Raw genomic sequence first — 24,676 nt, forward strand, 5'->3', positions numbered from 1 at the left:
TGCGCTCTCTCGTCTCGTCTTTGGCTCCGGTTTATTTGACTCCGCCTCCTCCCCGGGTCCCGTCCGCCGAGGCCGTTTTCAAAATCATTTTGGATATTAGTTTAAAACATAGACACTCCCAGGACCTAGAAGAGAGTGAAAAATACAAAAAAATAAAGCGCTTCAGTAAGACGACATGAAAAATAAAAGAGGGGCTGACAGTTCTGTTTAGACCAGGGGTAGGGAACCTATGGCTCGGGAGCCATATGTGGCTCTTTCCTGTGAGATAAAATATGTAAATCACTGGTGAGAGAGCTGAGTCCCAAACGAACTAATAGCATACCTGTCAACCTCTGCCGATAACTGCCCTTATAAATGATTATGATTCCCCTTACAAACCCCCCAAAAACCTTACAAACACCGTACGTCGTTGAACCTTGAAAGGACCCCGCCATCTGTCCTCCACGTCGGATTTATAATCATCATCGTATCGTAGTCAAACTCGGCACGGTAGACCCCCTCGCGTCATTCACACTTAGGCCAGATTGAATGAATTCGTATCAGGACGGCTGTTAAATCTGGGCCGGCCATTCTACGGCTCTCGTTCTAATGAGGCGAGCCCACCTCATCGCTGGCTCGTGGTGGCGGGCAAGCGAGCGGATAGCCAATGGCCGGCACGTGCACGGGCAGGGCATACCCTGCCCCTGTCCACATACACACCCATAGCCTCCACACCTAAGGCCAACGCACGCACGCCATCGAGCCAATTAAAGAGACGAGTCTTATTAGCGAAGGTGTCTGGGCTCTCGTTAATCACCGGGGTTTCCTGGCAGGGGTTCGGCGGCACTCGCCAACGCTTCGTCATCTTTATGGGACCTGTCTCATCGCTCCTTATAAGACACTCATCCCAATTTTAGCGAGGCTCATGATTTAGCCGAGCGTTCTTGCATTCAGTCATCTGCGGGTCACCTTTGAATAAGCTGCAAGGGATTGGGGACGAGGGGAAGTCTCACGCGTGCCACGCACGATTTCAACTGGAAAATGACTACGTATAGCGATCCTTTCTGCATGAGAAGCCGTTATAATCCTCACCGCTCAAACTCGGGGCCCACGGGGAAAAGCCAAAGCGGCCCGACAACAATAACGCGAGGCGAGGAGCTGAAGAGAATCCGATTCCAGGGTAAATATCCTTCCAGTCCCCGCTGAAAAGGGCTCTTGTTTTCTCGCCCGGCTCGGACCGTCGGACCACCTGCAGCTCTTCTGATGACAGATTCCCTCCACACGCTCCGGCCGGCTCGGGTCTCGGCGCTAATCCCGCCGCTTGTGTCCACCGAGGTCAATTGTCCTATCACTCGTGCGCACCTTTAGCCGCGTTGACGCCCGAGTGTCAGTGAGCGGCGGGGCAACACGACGCCGTCTGGAGGTTCCCACGGCGCTCTTATTCATTATCTCCAACCTGTTCGGGCCCGTCTCTTGAAAGCTGCTCCTCGTCATTGAAGGCCATTGATCCTTGACTCACTTTACAGTCGCATTAACAGTGCTTCCTCCCCCTAATCCAAACCACATTCTTTACTTTATTTGCTCAACACATATTTGACTGGATCGTTGCAGTCGAGACACGACGCTGGCTGCACTGTTGACGGAAAACAAGTGAGGGAAAACGCTACCATTTGGCCTTATTGTCAGAATGCTTATCCCACATAAGACAGGCACTCCCGTCTGAAAAATCTAAATATTATATCTAAAATGGTCCGGCCCACGTGAAATCAAGTTGACGTTAAAGCGGCCCGCGAACCAACCCGTGTCTGACATCCCTGACCTACGGCTATGAGTTGATGTCGGATTAACTGTGGCCTCCAGAGTCCTAGAGTATAATCGACTCAAACGATGCAAGTAAATAGTGATGTTTTGAAAAAGCAAGGCTCTTAAAAAAGAAATAAAACAAGACAAATCAGGAAAAAATACATACCAGAGCTATTTAGGCTGTGCAAAATAGCACTTGTTTCATCTGTCAGTTGTGCATCCTTTGAGGAGTTTTTTTTTCCTTTAAGGCTCAAAAAGCCATCTACTATGACCAAAACGAAACGATCCAAAATTGATGATGTATTATATCACCATAAAATATTTTCCACCCCTAAATAAGTCCCTTCCCCTCGCTCGCCACCCCATAATTTCCTTAGATGAATCCCAGCTGAAGTGTATTGCTAACCCAAGCTGGCGAACAAGTTAGACACAAAGAGCACAAATTTTAAACTGTGAGAGTCAAACAGCCACGTCAGAAGCAACATAAAAAAAATCTAATCTCCCAAATAATTTAAAAATATATAATTATCAGTTTTTAATGAACCCTGACGAAATTGCGTGTGTTTTACGAACAAGTTAAAAATAAGAGAAACATGCAACTAGGCAAAGAGCCACCACCACAATACGATAAGAAGCAAAGAGCCACATTCATTTTGGCCGGGAGCCGCACACGGCTCGAGAGCCACGTGTTCGCTACCCCTAATAACACGGTAGTGAAATCCCCACTCCAAAATATCTCGTGAAAAAAAATGATTTCATGAATATAAAACAATCGAATGCAAAACAGCAAGACAGAAAACGGGTGTGCCTTCCTGTGGCGCGTGAGAACATACTATTTTCCCTACACTGCACAAAGTAGTTCATTGCATGTTGACTGGAGCTCCCCTTGAAGCAGAATAGCATTTCTCCAACAACTGGTTCCAGTTTCCATATTTAATTTCTACGCAAAGCCCGTAATGGCCCTGTACAGAGGGGAAAGAAACAATTTGGTTGCACTGGGACTCATTTTTGAAGTGCAATCAGTTGACTTTACATGCGTTCTAATCAAAAACAGGTCTGGTGAATGATTTTCCAGGATCGGCCGCTCTGCATTTACAAGCAGATTACAACCAGCACTTTCATTAATGATTTAACCATAGAAATCCTTTTTTTTTCTGGGTTTATCTTTAAGACTCTCTTTTTTATATGTTAAGAAGCTCCTGAGATTAGCATCCTGAATACGAAAGGAGTTTGTGTTTCTTTGCTAGAGTAAGTGCATTTGATTTGACGTTTCTTTTTTAAAATATACTTTTTTCAATAAAATGCATACCTGTCAACCTCTGCCGATAACTGCCCTTATAAATGATTATGATTCCCCTTACAAACCCCCCAAAAACCTTACAAACACCGTACGACGTACGGTGTTTGTAAGGTTTTTTGGGGGTTTGTAAGGGGAATCATAATCATTTATAAGGGCAGTTATCGGCAGAGGTTGACAGGTATGAAAATGGCATTTCTCTGTGTGAAGCATAGTTCCCAGTCCTCCTTGACCCTCTTGGGGTCTTAACATGGCCTGGACTGATAGGCCTGTGGAGGGCCAGAGGTTATCTGAAGTAAGTAGAAGGCTCTCAAGAGGCTCAGATTTAGGTCTGCGGGGTCCGAACAAACTCAGCTATACCCAACAACAACATTAAAAAAGAAAAAAAAAAGCAACTTGTTTTGCCACACAAGCAAATAAATCAGTGAGATAACTTGTTTGACACTTTGAACATGCAGAACTGGTTTCACTTCTCCGAAAAGGGTTTGGCTATTATAACAAAGGGGCGATAAGGATTTTATATCACATGATTCTGACAGAAGATAAGGACAATACGCCCTTTGCAGAACATGATGAGGTGATGCCAAAATAAATAATCAGTAAGCCATTCCTATGGTCAATAATTGAGCGCTTGGTTTTCACTTTTCAAATATTTTGCTATAGTTCAACATGACAGCAAAAGAACAATGTGAGTTATAAGAGAGCAATATATATGTCAGCGAAGAAACAGTAGGAGCAATTTAAGATAACAAGTAACATTTGCAAAAAAAAACAGAACTTTAATACGTACCATTTTGGGGCTGTTGGTTGATTACAGTTTGATCTTTACTGCCCCCTATTGTTTACAAAGTGAAGTTGAGTGGGGCGTTAGGTTGAGGCCTAAAACATAAAAATTCAATTAAAGTAGGCATTTAAGTGCATATTTTATCAAATCTGTATAAATGGACAAATGTAAAAATTCAAAGCAATCTTAAGGACATCATACCTGTCAACCTCTGCCGATAACTGCCCTTATAAATGATTATTGATTCCCCTTACAAACCCCAAAAAAACCTTACAAACACCGTACGACACGTACGGTGTTTGTAAGGTTTTTTGGGGGTTTGTAAGGGGAATCAATAATCATTTATAAGGGCAGTTATCGGCAGAGGTTGACAGGTATGGGACATGTTCTTACATTTTTAGGGCCATTTGAATATCACTGCAGGCATATTTAATGTTCGAATACAATACATAATTAGCTTAGGAAATGCCAGCCAGTTGGTAGCCATCAGAACAAATCAAGTTTAACTGAAAATTGGGACAAACTATTGGTTATTTTGGGGATTCAGGCGAGAACAAGTGGAGTCAATATTTCCCACAATTGAAATCGTGTGTGTTGATTTTTATTCAAAAGTTACTGTCTCCAAACAAGTACAAATCAGAAAACAGTGACTGAAAGAGGGTGGGAGAATAGACAACTCAGGGAGTAGGCAAAGAGTGCAGAACACAAAATGGCCAAAAGGAAAGAAATGAAAGTTGAATATATACACGATATCTAATAAGGATTTATACCAATGAAGTGGTAAGGAACAAACAATAAACAGTACTTTTTTTTTCCTTAAAAGAATTTTCTTTTTACTTACATAAAATAATTAGGCAAAACACAGACTACTTGATCACGTTACATTTGACCACCTCATGTTTCATGTTCTAAGAAGCCAATTATCCACCTTTAAACAAGAGCAATCTGCTGACATGGAAGATTAGCGTGAGAGAAGAAGCATGTTTAAGGCTTTAGCATGGAATGACTACAAAAGAAAAAATTAAAAAAAAAAAAATCAGTAGACAAAACAGTTCATTAAAAGTCGTGTGAGACAAATATATGTCAAAATCTAAGCTTTGTCTAGCTGCCACAGCGCCGCTGAATCACTTGCGTTCAGAAATTTCTGAAAGACGACCTTGCGTTTATTAACATTTGAAATCTCTAAGTATTATCGTGACAGGACTCAAGCCGAGAAACTCTTAAAGCTGAATTTCATTCATTTTATCCAAACTAATTTACACATTAGGAAAGAAGGTAAAAACCCGAAGACATTTTCGAGACAAGAGGAAGAAAGCAAAAAGTAAAACTGAAAAATACAAATCTAAAAATCTTTCTCGCCGCATGGATTTACACGCTTTCACCTTTTCTCTCAGGTTCTTACACATTTCTTTCATTTTGTCAAGTTGAAATAAGCAAACCAAAGCACATATATAAAAATCAGCACCAATTCATATATATTTTTATTTAAAATGTAGATACCCATTTTTTGACATGATGCTGCTAGATTGAGAGATAGAAGGAAAAACAAAATTTAAAAAAAAAGATTTCATCGGACCGCCGTACTTGTTGTTCATGGGAACGATTCTCTTCGCAGGTGGCGCTTAAGGAGTGGTCCGAAGCTCGGGGGTAAGCTCAAAAACTTACTATTGGACTGTGGGACTCTTCACAGCAAAAAACAAGGATGGGGACTGATTATTCTACATGACATCTCACAATCTTAACCACCAGTGGTTATTAGGAGCTCAAAGCAGTAAAAATGAACTTAAAATAGGGTGGGGTGGGGGGTACAAGAATGGAAAGACCTCCATCCACTTGGCTAAACACGGTACAGGCAAGCTACTACAGTCTGTTTATAAATTACTACATCACACCCGGTAACTTCTACAATTGGAAAAAGGGGTTAGACAAAAAAAAAAAGAATGTTTCTTAAGTTAAAAACACACCAATTCATCCCCGCTTGGAGAGGGGGGGAAAAAAAGGGGGGAACTGAAAAGAGGGAAAACGCGATTATGGATTTTTCTTCAGACAAGTATCGTCTTTTATACGGTTTGGAAGTGGCCTGTTTCACTATTTTTGGAACAGGAAGATCTTAAGCAAGATTATAAAAGTATATATTTGAAGTCCTCTCTGAGCAAGCAACACTGAGTGTGGGTCATCATTGGTCCACGTGGAGTACAAGCCAAAACCTTATTTATTTTTTTTGTAATTTTTGCTTTTCTTACAGAAAACACACTTGTTTTCGCATCTAAAATTCTCTTTAAATACAAAGCTCCTCTTCTCGTGTCCCAGCCTCAAAATCATTTTGGATATTAGTTTAAAACATAGACACTCCCAGGACCTAGAAGAGAGTGAAAAATAAAAAAAAAATAAAGCGCTTCAGTAAGACGACATGAAAAATAAAAGAGGGGCGGGCGCTGACAGTTCTGTTTAGACCAGGGGTAGGGAACCTATGGCTCGGGAGCCATATGTGGCTCTTTCCTGTGATATAAAATATGTAAATCACTGGTGAGAGAGCTGAGTCCCAAACGAAATAATAGGAACGTCACTGTGACGTTGACACTACCTCTACCGGTACACGGTCGATTGGTCGCTGGTCTATAGGCCGCCCGTTGTCTCGTTCGGGGCGACCAAAAGACCGGCGACCAATCGACCGACCGCACACGACCTCTACCACCACATTAATCATAATTTTGTTTTTTATTACTCTTCTACATGCATGACATCATTGATACTGATTTATTAGCAACAGCATAACAATGTTGTCAAAAGAATTCAGACTTATTGTACTTTAAAAGTGGTGAAATGACAAAAAAAAATCTGACTTCATGTATTTTTACTTTTCAATTCTAAGAATGGCTCTCAAGAAATAACATTATAAAATATGAATTGTTTATGGCTGTCGCTGTCAAAAAGGTTCCCGACCCCTGGTTTAGACTGAAGCAGTCTCTAATAATTTGGTTACTGTAAGGTTTGTGAATGTGAGAGGTAACAATATTAGCAAAAGCTCAGAACAGAATTCTTCTCAAAATTGTGTAATAAATACATTAAACACACAGTGTCAATTCATAAACATCTTTTCAGATTTATATGTTATATTTGCAAAGCGTCATCTGTAATGCATCATTTTGAAAATGAATAAATATAAAACGGTGAGAAATGTTAGCAATGAATCATTTGGATTGAACATAATACACTGATAAATGTTCAGGACTTTGTGTCTGCCCTGGATTTCAAGGCCAAGGGGAAAGGAATTTGGCTCCAGCACACATGGCTCGGCTAGCTGGACATTTACAAAGACGCTTTGTTTTGTACGCTTTGTGTCAGCAACTCGAATGCAGCACGCCTCGCATTTTGCGTTGTTCGTCCGCATGCAAAATATCCCGCGTGCAAGAAATAATTCATTCTTACCGACTCATCCATAATAGAGGCGGGGTCAAAGTAGTCCGGCTTGAGTTCGGACCTCTCACGGCGATTTTTAGATGGGGGCTAGAGGAGAGGTTAAAAAAAAAAAAATTAAACACACACACACACACATCATAGATGAGTTTATGTATCTTAATAGAGGAGATGGATGGAATGACTCGAGTAATGTGCTGCCGGAACTTTTGGAGTGAAATCAACTTGACGTTTGGTATGCAGTCCAACATATGTTTGAGATTACATTTAGTTCTGGTTTTACACTCATCATGCGTGGTTTTGTGGAGCGGGTGTAAATTGTCAAATAAATTGGTCATGATGTTGCGACGCACTGTCAACATGATGTTTCATTAAACAAAACACAAAGGTCCTTTTAGAGTCCGCCAAAACAAAACTTTTGATGAATGTGCTTCTTTCTCGTTTCCCATTTGGAACCGCTGTCGAAATATCAACACAAGATGCCGCGCAGTGATTGTTGCCGGCCTAACAAATCAGTCTCCTATGACTGACTGAATCCTCAAAGTCAAACAGAGCTTTGAGGATTTCACTAAACCTCTCCCGACATCCGAGCGAAGAAAGATGCCCGCTGGAACGAGTGGTGATGAAATAAAGGCGGCGGGCAAGGGAAAATGGGCATGTTGTTTGGGATGTTAAATGCGACATTAAAATTTAAGACCACATGCAATACATTTCACCAGATGATGAAGGGGGTCAAAAATAGCAACAAAAATGCGGTTGCTCAATCACTAGCGCCGCAGTGACCTCAAAAACGTCCTCGGTAGACCTCACGCCTCGTAGCTCTCACGGCTTTTACGGAACGAGCAACTTAACGTCGGCGAGTGGTTCTTACCAGGTCAATGTCCATTGTATCAAAGTCCATGCCTTCGTTGAGGTCATCCATACGACCCTCGGATGACATCATCACATCTTCCACAATGGGCTCTTCGTCTTCCTCCATGAGGCCGGTGCCGCGACGTCTGCACGGACGGACCGATACGCGGGCCTTAGAGACAATAAATCACCTTGACGTGCCACGTGGCGCTTGTCTTACATGGCGTGCTGCAGATTGGTCCTGAGCTTGGCGTAGTTCATGGCTCTTTCCTGCTGTTGACGTGCCTCTTCTTGCTGTCTCTGAGCCAGCATCCACGTCACTTGCGAACTGAAATAAATGACTTGAATTAGCACCCATTGTTCACTTGGACTGCTAAAAATGATTAATGTGATGGTGACACTTGGTAATTTACGTCTTGGGGCTAGAAATGTGCACCAGGAGCAAAAAATAACCGCTAAGTGAAGTTGGACAATAAATACTCTATTGACAGTTTTCAAAGCAAATGGTTTCAAAAACATTATCTCATTCTGATTCATCACACAATCACCAGCATTTATTGAGAATATTATCTTTATCATCTTCACGGAATTTTCCTTTTGTATTATTTAAAATATATATTTTTTTAAATAAATAATTTGAAAGTTATTCCCAGGTTTCCTTAGTGTTTTTAAATTGAAAAAAATCGTATAAAAAGAGAACCGTTACCATTCTTTCTCTTGTTTTTGTGATTATTTTAAGTTGACAAAAATAAAGACAATTAAAAAAAACTATTTTGTCCAGTTATTTGAAAAATGTAAATATATACGAACTATATACTTTCCTAATACTATTAAAAGGTGCAAAAAAGAGGAGATGGAGATTTTTTATGGCTATTTTTTTCAGTGGCAGCTACTTCTTCACTGTTCAAAATATCAATTTGTAATAAATTTGCATTGCACAAAAATAAATAAAAATCCTGAGGTGGGATGGGAGGACGAAAGTCAGATTTGGAATTGGGCACCTCAAAATGACATAAGTAATTTTTGCATCTTTTCTTTTGTTGACCAGAGTCGATTACTAAAACAATTAGTTGTTGATTAGTATGGCCATCATGGCATCCCTCCTGTTCACCCAACAGCAATATCTCAATGGTGATATATTAAAAACAAAACCATGAGTATCTATGGATTGCCGTACTTGTAATCCATGGGAGTTTGGTGGTGTTGAGGTGTCTGTTGGTGGTGTTGTTGTTGTTGTTGCTGCTGCGGATGTTGATGGGGCTGGGGCTGGTCATGAGGGAGCGCGTAGACACCCATGTAGCTATCATCGCGGTTCCTTTTTGGGTCTCGCATGGCGGTGGAGGTGAGGTGGGGGGATGGCAACATGACTGGGGTCTGAATGCTCTGCTGCCACACCTCACTGCTACTGCTTTCCTCTGCAAGAGAAAGGCCAAATTACCACGCGAGAACATCGGTTTATCTCTAGTTAGACTGAAATTTGCACAGATGGCGCTAAGTTTTTGCAAACAATACAATCAAAATTCAAGATGACAGCAACATGATCCAAATTGGAATTTCATTTTCTTCTTGTTGTTGATGAATTGATGTGGCAATAGTGATAATTAGAAGGTTTCCACCATCTGCTGTTTTATCTCTTTGCCCGTCAGCGTGAGTGCTTGAGCCAACGTTCTTGGAAGGCATCGGAACAGTTGGAAGACATTTTTGGGCTTCGACTGTTTGATTGCAGCCATGTAGTAACCGTGCCACGCTCATAAATTAACGAATGTTTATAGACACGTGTCTTTGTGGTAAGCACTGCAGAGTAATCTGTGCTTAAATATAATGGGTGAATTTCATTGCGGAATGGTTTGCTACCTTCTGGCAGCTTTCGCTTTGCTGCAGAAGTTCCAGTTGTCGCAGGAGGAGCCTTGGTCTTTTTCGAACGGACCGAGGAGCCTCTGCTGGAGTAGCCACTCATCACCGACATGGTGTCGTCATCACCACCGGCCTGTAGGGAATTCCTGTAGGAAATGAGGGGGAGCCAGCAGTCCTCTCTTTGCAGTGCCATCTGGAAGGTCATGAAACGCTCCAAGTACATGTGGCTGCGGAGAAACAGGGAAAAGTGCATGACACCAACAAACTCAAGCAAAGACAAAAAAATCTGCAAATGATGCTCCTGGGTGTCTAGTCCATTTAAACTGGGAGAAGTTGGCAGCCAATGATTGTTGCCAGACTTCCCAGGTAAAATGGACTGGACGTCTAGTGCTGTCATTGGAACGGAAAGACGAGCGTTTAGTGGGTTTAAACATATTGGATGTCTATCCTTGCCAATGACAGGGAATGAACTAAACATTTTTTTAAAGTTAAAATTGCATATATTCATTGAAATGTTACATAATCAAATAGGTTTGTTTAAATAGTATGTTATGTGTTAAAATTGTGTTTGACATGAGCTAAAATGCACGCCAGATCTTTATAGGGGCTACATTCTTTTTTTTTTTTTATATAACCCAATAAAGTCACTTTCCCAATGAAGGGTGAACGATACTACTACTAATACTAATAATAATGAAAGTTTGTTTGCAAAACCCATTGACCCTCCCACCCGTCAGCAAAACAGAAATGAAACATACACAGTCCTCTTGTCTTGTCTCATCAGCTTTGAGGAGAATTCACTGAGAATGTCTAAGAATGCCAGGTTGAGAGGAGGGCCTCCTTCTCCTTGGGGACTTGGATCCTTAAAAGAAAACTCTATTCCATCCCTATAAAACAAGTACAGATGGACTTTCAGAAAAGAGCAAAGATATTGTGGCTACAAGGAGGACTTATTGACCATATTTACTAAACCATCATTCATCAGCAGTATTATTGAATTTAATTAGGTAAAAGAAAGTCGTACTTGTGTAGCATGGCAATGGCATCTCGTGTTTTCACTTGATCAAGGCCGAAGGTTAGGGAAAATCGACGGGCCAACTCTTTGATTCCGCAGAAAGCGGAGGAGGAGCGGTCAAACCCATGGCCCAGCTCTGACAGCATTTCATTGAAAAGCTAAGAGAAACAGAAGGAAAACGTCAAGCGTTTGGCTCCAAGAAATCGGACACTTTCAAATGTTTAAAAGGAAATGAGCAGACTTTAAAGCACTGACCTGCTGAAGGCTGAGGATAAGGGTTTTGGCACACTGAATCTTGTCAATTTGCCGGGTCTTGCTCATTGTTTCCTTGATGATGTCACCGTAATCATTGTAATACTGTAGAAACAAACAGGGAAGAAAAACTTAGTTCTAAAAGGCCAAATCTTAAATCACGTCAAAAGGTGGGTTTCTGCTGTAATAGGAATATGTTTTGGAAAATAGTCGCAAAATCATTGAGGAGGGAGGAGGGGGAGAAAAAAAAAACTAACCCTCATGTACTGCTTGAAAATGTCTGCTCCGGTTTTCATTTCTACAACACAATAAATGATCAATTTACAATAGGCAGCCAGGAGGTTTCTCCTCTTATGTAACGCTTCAATCTTCACTGCTTCATCATCTTGTTGGCCATCTAAAGAAAGAAAACACAAACATTAGACTTTGCCCGGCACTTTTCTGTAAATCTCAATCCCCAGTCACCATACAGTAACACGTTTCCCCCCAGAATAACGTGTTAATGCAAAGCAGTTGAACATATGGCTTTCCCAATTTACTTTTAAATTACAAGTACATTCATGAGTGCAGTTTTTTTCCTTCAGTTGTAGCCAAATGATTTACTTTTCCTCGGAATTCACACTTGTTCCAGATGTCATGACCTTTCCTTCAGGCGTTTCAGAAATTAATGGGGAAGAGATGAAACTCAGGGAGGTCATAGTGACCTTGACCTTTTCAAAATCTAATCAGGCCTTCCCTAATTCTTTGGAGAAATTCCTTGAAGGCAGAAGTAGATATCACTTTCACAAGAATAGGATGCAAATACAAGTTAAAAACAAAATGCCTCTGGCCATGGTTGCTGCCAGCCAGTAAGTCAAAAGGCATGAAAAACTAAAGGCCACATAGCTCAGACCTTTGCTGAGGCCCGTTTGAACTTTGGATGAATGCGCTGGGGCGTGGGGCATGTGCAGTGAGCGCGTGAGGGAGTTTATTTGGAAGCTCGGGCACAATTGACGACTGAATAAATCCATCAGATTGAATACACTTTTTACTCATACAAAAATCTTGGAATTTAATAAGGAACGCAACTGAGGGTGATTATTTGTAGTAGAGAAGCACCAAACCTTTCGGATGAAAAGTGACTCAAAATGTGGTTTCCCTCCAAAACGCTTTGAACAACGGCAACAGCATATATTACATGCTATGGCAAGAGACTGCATGCAGTGGACATGACGAGCCCACGGAAAATGCTCGCTTTCTTCTTGCCCTCTTTGAGCAGCTAACTAATAAGATAAGCTCCCCAGATGCTCTCATTGCGGCACTCGTTTTCCAAGAAGTTGAGAGACCACGGAGTAAAAATTAAACTAGTGGAGTTTGTCGGGAAATGTTTCATTGAAGTCTATTCGGAGCATTTGGATTTTGTTGAGATTTCCCTCGTTAGGAAGAGCATTAATTAGATGTGGACATAAAAAAGCAGCATTACTAGTGAGACATGTTCCCAATGAACAGAGGAATAGATTCTTTGATTATGTAGAGAAAGTACTTTCATCTAAAAAAAAAAAGTAAACTGCTTCTTTACCTTAATTGGCTTTTAAACAGTTTTTAAATATACACACACACACACACACATACACATATATACACATATATACATATATACATATATATATACATATACATATACACACATATATACATATATATATACACATACATATACATATATATATACACATATACATATATACATATATACACACATACATACATATGTATATATGTATATGTACACACACATACATATATATATATGTGTGTGTACATTGTTATTTAATGTTTAGTGGCATAGTTAAAAAAAATGTTTTGCTTTCACCATTAATCCATGTTAAGGCTGAAATTCTATTTCAGTGCACCCACAGTTTTAAAGCCAAAGGAACTTAAAAATACTTATCAATAGGCTTTCATTTGGTTTTCATATGTATTGATGGTGCACTTTATAAACCAGTGCGCCTAATAGTCAGAAATGTACATGTCTACTCAACTTCAGGAGTATACTACAGTACATAAATAACATTAGTACGCTTATTGATTACTATATGAGTTGATCATAGGTCTCAATGTGCTTACCAGGGTGGTGGCTAGCTTAATCAATGTACCTGTGCTATTGGAGTCATCATCCTGGTCTATGAAAACGTGATTTAGGATGAAGGTGAGCAGTTCGGACTGAAGCGAATCCTCAGAGGAATAGACCAAAGGTTCTAGATGTTCCCTACCCCCAGCCACCATCTGGTGGCTGAAGATGAGCAAGAGGTCACAAAGGATGATGAATGCCTGCAGTGAAAAGGAAAAGTAGTTAGAACTCCACGTCAACACCGAAACACAAGCTATTAATATGAGATAAAATTGTCACCTGTTCTTTGACGGCTGTATTAACATTAGTGAGGTACCGCTGACACATCATACAAAAGGCCCTCATCTGTTTCCTTAAGGTAACCATGTCATCCTGAAAGGTTAGACAGGTGTTTAGAGGGACAGTCACCCTTCTTGGCAAGGAGTAAACTGAAGTAGGCCAAATTTGAGGTCACCTTTCGGGAGCCGCCTTCGGATAACTTGGCCAGGTGCCACAGGATTACATAGTGGGTACACTGTAGCGAATAGATGACTATCTGCTCAAACAAACAAATAAAAACGCTGAGTGAACGTAACCAACGGGATGCATTCAATAGTTGTTTGAAAATTACCTGCTCAGGCATATCTCCATTTTCTATTCCTGTATTGAGCAACTTAAAGTTGCTGGTGAACAAGTCCCACCCAGAGAGATCATGTGCACTAAGAGACAGAATAAAAGGGGTTAAAAAGAAAAAAAAGATTTTTCTTAGTCTTACACACATTATAGAGAGGTGGCTGAAAACTTTCCCACAAAACACGATTAAAATTATGTTTAAAAGTTCAATCAAAAATACTTTTTTGACGAAATAAAACACCTGAAACATAATCTTATGAGACTTGGCAAACCCCTTTAAGGAAGCTATTTTAAGCTATGTGGATGCCCCGTCTCTTCGGCTGCACATATATAATATCTGATTAGCCTTTGGTCCTCATTGATTATACAAAACACTTTGTTATGCATTTTATGAGTGCTAAAAATACTATCATTGTTTGTTCTGTTGATTGAAATATGGCAACAGATCCCTAAAGAAGCAACCTCCTCTTACATGACAGGTAAGAGAATATTAGCATATTATAAGCCAAGACTAGAAATTCATACTTGTGAAAAGCTGTGATTCTCTTTAGAGTTGACAAAACTTGATAAGCATCATCTTCATCAGTATCTTCACACTGGAAAGTGAAATTTAGTTAAAGAAAAAATAAAAAGATCAAAATTCCTTAATGGCAGATGTTTAATTTTCCAAGATATATTGGATGGGCAGACAGTACACAAATAACAAAGACATAACCCAAACGTGTACAGAGTATTGGTAAGTACTCAAATGAAAGTACTTGCACTCATGTTAAGCCTGAAAAAGTATTATTGACACACTCTAGCAAAAGGAAATAGGACGAATTCTGTGTAAATGGTGTCAAATAATCAAACAACCCCATACAAATAACATTAACCATGACCTACCTCTTGTAGAAAATCCTCTAGTAGCCTATTGAACTTGTCTACCAGCTCATCCAGCAGCTGGGAACGGGCAATGTCGACCCTGTTAAAAATGGTGAACTCCTCATTGCAGAGGGCATGGTAGGTCTTAGAGCATGTCTCCAAAACTTCAGTGTCTGTGTGCTTCTCCACAATTTCCTTGATTTGGCGGAGAAGGGCTTCGAGGTGCTACAATCACAGTCAACAGATAGGACAAACAAGATATGCGGCCATTATTTATCCCATAAACATTTAGTAGAGCTGAGAATATATTGATTGCATGTGTGGAGTTGTAAGAAATGTAAAAAAAAAAAAGCTTCACTAACCTTTTCCAGACGTCCTGTGGTGTAAATTTCTAAGTCGAAAAACTGAGGAAGCTGCAATAAATTGGTCACCTTTTCTGCATCTACGGCATACTGTTGGGCAAACATTCAAATTCACGTGATATTTTCCAAAGAACATATGAAGGCAAATGTATGAAGTAACTACAGACCTTGGCCAGAAGAGGGGGCAAAGCCACCGCAAAAAGCTCTGTCATTCTTGTTCTGTCATCGAGCTGAGTCTTCTTTTCTTTAGCTGTCATCACCTGAACATAGAACCACGCCAGACACCTTTGTAGTTTGTACTATAACTATCATAGTATCTATCCATCATGCAACTTACCCGCTTCCCTGTGCCTCTTCCCACAGGGGGGTGACATTCAGCAGCCTGGCGTACAGTGCAGAGCATGATTTCAATCAACGCTGTCTCTTGTCTATCTGTAAGAGCTACAATTTACAAAGACAAAATTCCCGGTTAGTAAATAAACACATTCGCTACAAGCCAGTTCTCAGCAATGTGATGATATTTTTTGTCATACCTTCCTCTCCTGGTAATGGGTCATCTAATAGTAAGCTGATCATGCAGTCCCAGTCCTTAAGTAACTCGGGACCACATTCCCAGAGAGAGTCCACCAAGTAGGCTGCATGCTCATGGAGCTGAGGAGATTTTCACACAGTATAGGAGGTAAATAACCTGATTACTTCGGATGTTAATAAAAACACAAAAAAACAGTCAAATAAAATGTGTACCTCACTCTCCAGGAAAAAGAAGACAGTGGTTTTAATGAGATTGGCATTGGGACTTTGTCTACCTCTCCTCTTTGGGGCCCCTTCCTCCTCTGGTTCCCTCTGGCTGAACAATCTTGAAAGATATAGAATAGTTTTAGACTACTGGGTGCTGAGTATACAAAATAATGTAAATTTAATGTATCCTGGTAGGACACAAGAGAACTTGAAACTAGGCTAGGGACAGTAAACATCGTTTTTTTTTCTAAGTCACAAACAGCATACTTCTTGTAGAGGAATTCTCCTGCTGCGATAGCTACGGGCCTGTGTGCCGAGTAGACCAGATGATATACGCTTTCACAATCCTCAGGGGTCAATACCTCATCTGTACTACTGCAGATACAAAGAAAAAGAACCATTCAAGTATAAATGTAGGAACAAATTTGTTATAAGTTACAACCAAATGTCTAGTATAATACTTTGTGTGTAAGCAAGTACACACACACACACAAGGGGCTAACTGGTAAGAAAAAGTTATTTTGTAGTGATAAAAGGTAAACAATGTAGAAAGTAAGATACAATCATTTGGAACTTACTTCAAAACTAAAGTTAGCAACTTGATTGCTTGAACTGCAACATCGTACTCCTTATCAAGGGTCATGGAGACAATGCGGTCCTGAAAAAACAAAAGGGGAAGGCTCATTCAACAATTATTTTCCGTGAAAACGACACATCTGAAAAGAAATATTGTCTGATGTGTCAAACTGGTCAATGTACATGAGGTTTTGGTCAAATATAGAAGAAAAAGCATAGTCTTTTTAACATAGTACTTATTTTTTCTTGGTGTTTATCCTGTGCCATCGCATATTCGTTAACATGAATGCTTTTGTTCTCTTTTACTTAAGATATCCAGCAGGTGGCGTTTACCTTAAAGCGACTAGTGAAGAGTTCCAGCCTTGCATTGAGCTCTCTGTTGTAGTACAGACCCTGTAGAGCTGTCAGACACTTCAGTCGTACCTCACCTTGCTAAAATCAAGAGATTGCAAAGAGTTGTGTTGGGTAAAAAAAAATTAAAAATTAAAAAAGCCATTCAAAATTATTTCTATAGTGTTTTTTATAACAGCCGCGGCTCTATAGTATTCTGAAACGACACAAATCTATTATAAATAAGAAAACTATGGTAGTTTTTTTGCCAAAATATTTTTTTAAACTTCCGGTGGATGAAATTATACTATTTATAGGCAGATATGGCTGACACCCATCCAAAAAAAGGGGAATATAGAATATACAATGTGACTTAAATATTAATGTCACAATGACTTTAAGGAGCAGAGAAAAAATAGGTAGTTTTAATTAAAGTTTGTTTTCTGACTCACCTTGTCGTGCATTGTCCATCCAACGTACTTTAGGTAACTGTCGTTAAGGAAGGCATCGCTATAAAGCTTCATCCAAACGCCAATCTCTTCTATACAAATGGCTCTGATTTCTGCTATAGAGTCACTGTTGAAACATTATTGAGTGTGTTAAGTGAACACCAGTGAAGAAGACCAAAATGCTGATTTGGTGGGTCCTTACCGATAACGATGTACAAAGACTCCTTTAAATATTGCATTCATCATATTTTCAATTTCATCTTGGTTTTCTTGGAGCTGAAATGGAAACATAAGTACATCAGTAAACATATGGAAAAAAAGGAGTCAGCATACAAGAGTTCTGCAGCACAAGATTGACCTTATGTATAATAGATTCTTCTACATCCTCGTGTTTAATTGGTGACGTGCCAAAAATATTAAATTGACTCAATTGTTAAGCACCATTGTGAAATAACAAGAGTCTCATCAGTAATTTAGTACTATTGTAATATGTGTATTGCCTGTGTGTGTGCACGTGTGTGTACAGTAACAAGGCAGATGGACGGCAACTAGGACCTGCTGAGATATAACCCAGTTAACAGTAGATGCGTGTTCAATAACACGAGGTACATCCTGCATATGTTTCCACCATAACTGCTCCAAAACAGATGCATTATACAAAAGGTAATTTTATTCACACTAATTAATATGCACGATAGCCAATGCGTAGGCGCGTAAAATACTGTAGCTTAACTGTAACAACCCTTTAAATTAAATCTTTATTATTGATGTGATGGGGTAGGAAGTAACGCTTACCCAACCAGAGTTTGCCTAGACTTGATATTTGCTACAATAGCATTTTTTAATTGAGAACCCTAGACTCACAGTAGGCATTGTTCTACAGTTCAGTTTCCATTTTTAAAAAAAAAAACACAAGGGGGCACTGCAGCATAGAAATGGCACAGGCAAACAAAAAAGGACAGGTAATACACTACAAAACAAGAAAGATTACAAATATTCTTTGAATAGTACGACAAGATTTGTAAGTGTTCAATTAAAATTAAACAAATGTTTACTTTACTTTAAGAAGGAACATTAATGCCTGATTTGCGCCGTATTATTTCGACCTCCATTGGTTGAGGTATTTGATCGCTTAATAGTGGGAATCTCACGTGACGTCTTTTTTTTTAATATAATGAGTGCTTTTATTTATATTTCACTCAAAGGTTCTTCTACACGTTTAACCTTTTCTGTCCTATTTTCTGGTGTTCCCACTTTTGTCACACGGACTGTTTATTTCTGGTCACAGTCACAATGCCCTCACAGTGTTCTGACTTATAATACCACTTCGCAGTTTAGTGCTTCAATATGTTTTTCCATTTCGTGCAATATCCAAAAATCACGAATGACAGCGCGAAGCCACTTATATCAAGCATTGCTCTACAACTTTTCTGGACAACAGTTGCCATGTATTGTGACATTTCGGTGCTCAGCAGCCTGCAGAGGAAATATTGGCAGATGGACTTGAATAGCGCCTTTTCACCTTCACACCACTCAAAGCACTATGACTTTATATAGTTATTCGCCTACTAAAGGCACTATCAGGAGCAATGCGGGGCTCAGTATTTTGCGCCACGCCACCCCACATATATCGGGACATTTGACCTGTCATGGCGTCCCATTCATTTCTTGAAAGACGGTTCCAGTTTTAATCTGTCAAGGTTGTACCTTAAAATTGACCTTACCTCTTTTCGTTTCTGTAAGAGGAGCTCTAGTCTGTCATTGGCCCTTTTGGCCACTATTTTATTCCTCTCTGCTTCGTATTGGCGCTGGGTGTTATCCATGTTGATGCTCAAGTTTAGAGCTACATTCACCAGGGCTGTCATCAGCTTCATTGCTATGAAAACAGAGTATCAAGAAGCAAAATTGATTATTCACCTAAGACCGTACAAGTTAATCTTTCATACATAAGACCCAAAAGTCTGCATGTGTCAATGTGTGAGTGCAACATAAACTTGTAGGGGCAATACTGCACAGATATGAGGGAAATGTTCTCAAAAATATCCTTCAGTAGAATTCTAACATCTTACCTGCCAGTGTAGAGGTGTGTCGGAAGGCTCTGACTTGAGAGTCTGATAGTCCGGTGAGAAGGGAGATAACTGTGTCCATCATATATTCATCATAGATGATACTGTACTGACACTGCCGTACTAAGACTGTAATGAATTCACAAAAACTTGACTTGAATTTCTTCCACAGGGGCCCTGCTATAGTAAGAGGGTAATCTCCGCTGTCCTAAAGTGGCCACAGGGGAAAGGAAAAGAGTTATTACCAGTAAGGGCTCTTCCAAAAGTTCTTCTTAATCACATCTCATAAGATAGTAACTACAGCAGAAGTCATTCTAATTGAACAGTACTCAATTTATATTATCAAGAAAGAGTCCAATTAAATTACCTCATCAAATTCCTCTGTCATTCGTCTGATAATTTCTGAGTTCTGCATGTTGCGGAACATCTCTCCACCGACAACACCTGATCAATGAATGCAAAGACAACATGAAAAAAGTGACGTTATCCATACCGACATTGAAAAGATACATTTGTGCGCAGATGAGAAATATTACATCACAGTAAATTTCTACTATAATTTGCATTGTTTTGATTGAAAAACATCATGGAAACACACTCAGAGTAACCCACATTTTTGTACTTTTATCAGAAAGAAAGCTAATTTTGCAAATATTTCTTACATGAATTGCCAGTGGGCGTACTTTGCTATTTGGCATTCTCATCCATATTGTGGAAACCGGTAGACAGCTAAAGAGCATTTAATTCCACTATTAAGCAATTAGTCAATAAAACCAATCTTGGCAGCGTCAAGCTTCTGTCGTTAAGTTGCTTGTTGGCACCTGACTCCATCATAGTGGAGAGGGTAGGAAAATGTGGAGTCAAAATAACCAAGTTAGTTTAGCTTGAGAGCTGACAAGGCAAAATTTTACACTTGAAAATGTGGTATGATGAATCAGATGTATACATTATGTTGAAGAAGAAAAAAAAGACGACCCAATCAAAGACGTGTGCTTCCTTGCAAGCACTAAAAATGAGTAATAAACATACCTTTACACCCTGAACACTGGATGAAGAAGTTGATAAGATCAAGCAGCGCAACATCCCTGTCATGTTTGTAAGACTCAATCCAGTCATCGACAACAGACTAAGGAGAACAATAAACATTTGTGACATGAGGACCAGTGCAAACAACCTACATTTGATTGTATGCATTATTATGTGTTGTACTATACATATCCAACCTGCATTGCACTCTTGCCCATCTTAACAATCTCAAACAGCATCATGTTTTCCATGCCATTCTCTTGGTGGTGGCCATTTATCCGGCCTTGTCCCTTGGCCCCCTTGCCTTTGTCAGCTGCTGCTTTCTTGCCCTTCTTTCCACCCTGCAACAAGAGCAATAACATTAGGGAATATTTCTTTTTTTTTTAAATTAAAGAACGTCCAAGGCGCTAAGCATATTAAAGTAAGGATACTGTGTGGTTTTATCCATTCCAATCCATTTTCACAGGCTAACAAGTGAAATACACTCAGAACAGTCCGCTAATTTTGGCGAGATTAGCCATACCACCTTAGTTTTCTCTGAATTGATGCCACAAGTTTGAGACTGGTCAAAGCCAAGGTCACCTTGAATGAATACAACAAAATCCTTCTTACTGCAGCACTGTTTATAGAGCGTCTCTGAGTAGAGTTGGATTCACGGTTACACTACATGTCCAAGTGACCCATTCTAATTTAATGCCCATATCAGATTCATTCAAACTTTTTTTACACGTACATTTCAAGTAAAACCAACCAAAATACACATGAACAACTTAGTAAAATATTGACACAGAAGTAAACAACAACAACAACAACAACAACAAATGAAATACACCACAAAATATGGTTTAAGTACACCAAATTATTTGGTGTTCTTTAAGATATCGAGAACCAAACTGCCATAACCTTCCATTGCAAATCCAGTCATCTCATCTCATCTCCTTTTCTGAACTCATTAGGGTTGTGGGGGGTGCTGGAGCCTATCCCAGCTGACTTCAGGGCAGAGGCAGGGGACACCCTGAATCAGTGGCCAGCCAATCACAGGGCACAAGGAGACAGACAACCATTCACACTCACCCATGCCTAGGGGCAATTTAGAGTGTCCAATCAGCCTACCATGCATGTTTTTGGAATGTGGGAGGAAACCGGAGTACCCGGAGGAAACCCACACAGGCCCGGGGGAGAGCATGCAAACTCCACACAGATGGACCGACCTGGACTTGAACCCATGACCCCAGAGCTGTGAGGCTGACGTGCTAACCACTTGCGCCACCGGGCCGCCCTAAATCCAGTCAAAATAACGCAATTTGCTTATTAGTTTTGACAGCACACTAAGGAAAATACAATAAAATAGTGTGTTGCAAAGATGTAAAATGATAAATGGAGACACTTATATAGTGCTTGAGCTATACTTTTACTGTCCAAAGTGCGTTACAGGGCCTTTATTTTCAACCCATTCATTCAGACACCAGTAAGCACTGCTGCTGCCTTGCCCACTGGGAGCAATTTAGGGTTCAGTGTCTTGCCTAAGGACACTTTACATGCGCACCTGCTACCATTTATGTCCATCCTTGCATGTGTTGTTGTTGCTCACTAAATATTAATGCATTGTGGCCTATTAAATGCTTGGAGACCGGCGATATAACGGCATACTTGGTTCATTTCAGTTCAGTGTGACTCTCCATTGTGATTCTGTTCATATTATCTCATAATGTTTATGCACCAGCCGCAAAAATGAAGAAAGAAATGTAGTCGTATTGCCGCCCCCCTTCTATGGAGGAATTCAATGAAAAGACTTTGAACAAAAATAGAACGAGAAGATGATGCAAATTTAGCATTGATAATTATGTCAAATGGAACTGAAAATCTCCACTTTGTGATTTACATTCCCATTGAAAAATAAAGCGTACATTCCACTACAATACTTTTTTTTTTACCATACCTTTCCTTTAGTGGGATTTGAACTCCTTCCATCTGGCTCTTCAGAAAAGTCTGTGTCTGATGAGAATTGTGTGTCTGTATCCCTAGCGATGACAAAATAACAAGAACATTTAGGTCGGACTGACACAAAAAGTAACAAAAATCCTCATTTCACTTACTGAGCGTAGGGGAAATCTCCTGGTATTTCTGGTGCTGCTATCATTTCTCTAACATCTTTTGGATAACTTCCAATTTATAACTGGCTTGTAATCCTCAGAAAATACACGGACGCTGGCATGAAACCTAAATGGAGATATCAAATTAGAGACGTTACAGTCATGAAAAAAAAATGATGAAAACAGGCCATTCTCACTTCACATGGTAACAGTGGGCGGTACAGATGCTCTTGTGGATCTTTGCACTCAATGCATTGGTTCCCTCTTCCCAGTCCCCCTCGCTACAAGATCATTGGAGTATCTTCCTCACTGGCCAAATATGGACATGCTATGTCCGCCCCGTGTATACTTCGACCAATCAAAACGAGTTACCAACATCAACAAGATACTGCAGGCCACAACTACTTACTGTACTGTATAGAAAGGCGTCACGTACAGTACATGTACGGATAGATAAAGACAAATTAACTTGTAAAAGGCAATCATCGACTTGTCCATTGCCTCTAATATAATTAGATAATCTGTGTGAATGTTAATGAGTGCAATCTAATCGAACGATGATAATCCATTATCCTAATAGAAGAGTTGCTTACAAAATAAAGGTGTATATATAGGAGGCCTGTCACTGTATTCAATGGATCGTATTTTCCAGTATATTGAAGGTATTGCACGATCATGCAGGTAGTTTATTCACCAGCTATTGCAGAAATAGGAATCGTGAACACCAGTGTTTTTTTAGTTCAAGGTAACGTAGCATTGGTCTTTAAGTCAGCTTTATTGACCAGAGGTAGACATCATTAATGCGCCCATTTCGCTCGTTCCTGCGTTAATATTTTATGATGACAAGATGACGGGATTCAATGGGTGTTGACTGAAAAAGTGGCGCCAAATCGCTCAGGGAATCTCATAAACTTGCTAACACGAAGCTAGAGGCGAAGATCTTGGGTAGTAACATGCCGTTAAGTCCTTTATGGGGGAGTTTGAAAGTCAAATCTGCAGCACACAAATGCCCGCGTTGCCTCGAACGGAGCCGACGTGACGACGCTATTGGTCGGCTCCTGTCAAAATTGACACCGGTGCGCTTGCCGAGGCTAGCGCTGCTAGCATCCGCGGGTAGCTTAGACAAGAGAAAATGGACAGCCAAGTGCAATGCGCCCAAAATTGCAAATCGGTTTCAATTTCCACTTAAACCGTTTCGGCATCGGATCGGTGTTTCTTGCCGCTATCGTGGGAAGATCACAATACCATAACAACGCAAGCCCAACGATGCTAATGTTAGCGACAACACGTTAGCAGGGAAGCAAACGCAGGCGATTGCCGATTTCCCCCGGAAACGATGGGAATTCCGGGCTAGGCCTCAATATCACAAACAACAAATAATTCAGACGATTTTCGTCTTCACGAGAAAGTCCCATTGGTTAGCTATGCTAATACTACGTGCTAACGTTGCCTTAAAAAAACATCACGTCCTTGCGTCCTCCATCTTGCCTCGGGAGTTTCAATCCCGTATTGCATAAGCAACAAACAGTGTTTACAATTGATGTGAGGTGCAAGCAAGTGCACCGAAACAACAATTGGTTTCTTTGCCTTTTGCCACATTATTTTGCACCGTTTTGTCGGCTCGCTATGGCGATACGGAGCAGCGCTCGTCTCTCGCGGCGGGGCTAACTCGGCGACTTGGCTGAGGCAGACCTCCGCGCTCGAGGCTCAACTAGCGTTAGCCCCGGCTAGCAAAATACAATTCAACTAAGTTCCACATAGCTTTCCGCCATTTTACAGCTAACTTACCTTGCTGAGAAATAATAGTCCCGGCGGATTCGTAACTTGAACTAGTTCGACAAGCCTCGGGCCAGATCTCACTGTAATTCTATCAAAACTGTTTAAAAGTCGCGGTCAGAGGCGGTTTTGTACGTTCTCTCACCCGCTTGCTACGGAGTTCAATTTGTTGTTTCGACGACCTGGGAGGAGGAAATCCTAGTGCAGAGCTACCACCTAGCGGCCACAAGACCACCGCCGCCGCTTCTCGACGATCGGACACCCAGTGGTCGCCCCTCAGCACTACATTTCAAATCGGCACGTTTCGGTGCCATTGTTATTAAAACGACAATTAGGACATTATATAGTGGAAACGCTCGTAAGGAAAGTGTGCCATTTCCAATGCAACCATGCTTTAAACCAACAGTGTCAAAAATAACTG

At 40.5% G+C, this 24,676-nt stretch overlaps 1 protein-coding gene across 1 annotated transcript; it reads right to left on the reverse strand.

The window, feature by feature from the left end:
* Positions 1–4,448: 4,448 nt before the first annotated feature.
* Positions 4,449–24,478, reverse strand: LOC144082525 (cohesin subunit SA-2-like). The gene is made up of 34 exons (XM_077609748.1): positions 24,268–24,478; positions 22,483–22,606; positions 22,326–22,407; positions 20,584–20,727; positions 20,390–20,486; positions 19,728–19,804; positions 19,364–19,568; positions 19,019–19,170; positions 17,497–17,570; positions 17,298–17,421; positions 16,849–16,947; positions 16,518–16,597; positions 16,207–16,314; positions 15,946–16,057; positions 15,735–15,852; positions 15,539–15,642; positions 15,369–15,461; positions 15,202–15,291; positions 14,861–15,064; positions 14,501–14,571; positions 13,974–14,061; positions 13,818–13,898; positions 13,643–13,735; positions 13,389–13,563; positions 11,511–11,650; positions 11,257–11,358; positions 11,011–11,159; positions 10,745–10,873; positions 9,987–10,213; positions 9,310–9,547; positions 8,353–8,460; positions 8,152–8,278; positions 7,293–7,370; positions 4,449–6,222 (listed from the first exon to the last, which is right to left on the reverse strand). The coding sequence occupies exons 2-34, from the start codon at positions 22,524–22,526 to the stop codon at positions 6,199–6,201; spliced, it is 3,837 nt and encodes a 1,278-aa protein (XP_077465874.1). The 5' UTR covers positions 22,527–22,606; positions 24,268–24,478; the 3' UTR covers positions 4,449–6,198.
* Between the last annotated feature and the right edge of the window lie 198 nt (positions 24,479–24,676).

This window comes from Stigmatopora argus, chromosome 9, assembly GCF_051989625.1.
Source record: "Stigmatopora argus isolate UIUO_Sarg chromosome 9, RoL_Sarg_1.0, whole genome shotgun sequence".
Lineage (NCBI taxonomy): Eukaryota > Metazoa > Chordata > Actinopteri > Syngnathiformes > Syngnathidae > Stigmatopora > Stigmatopora argus.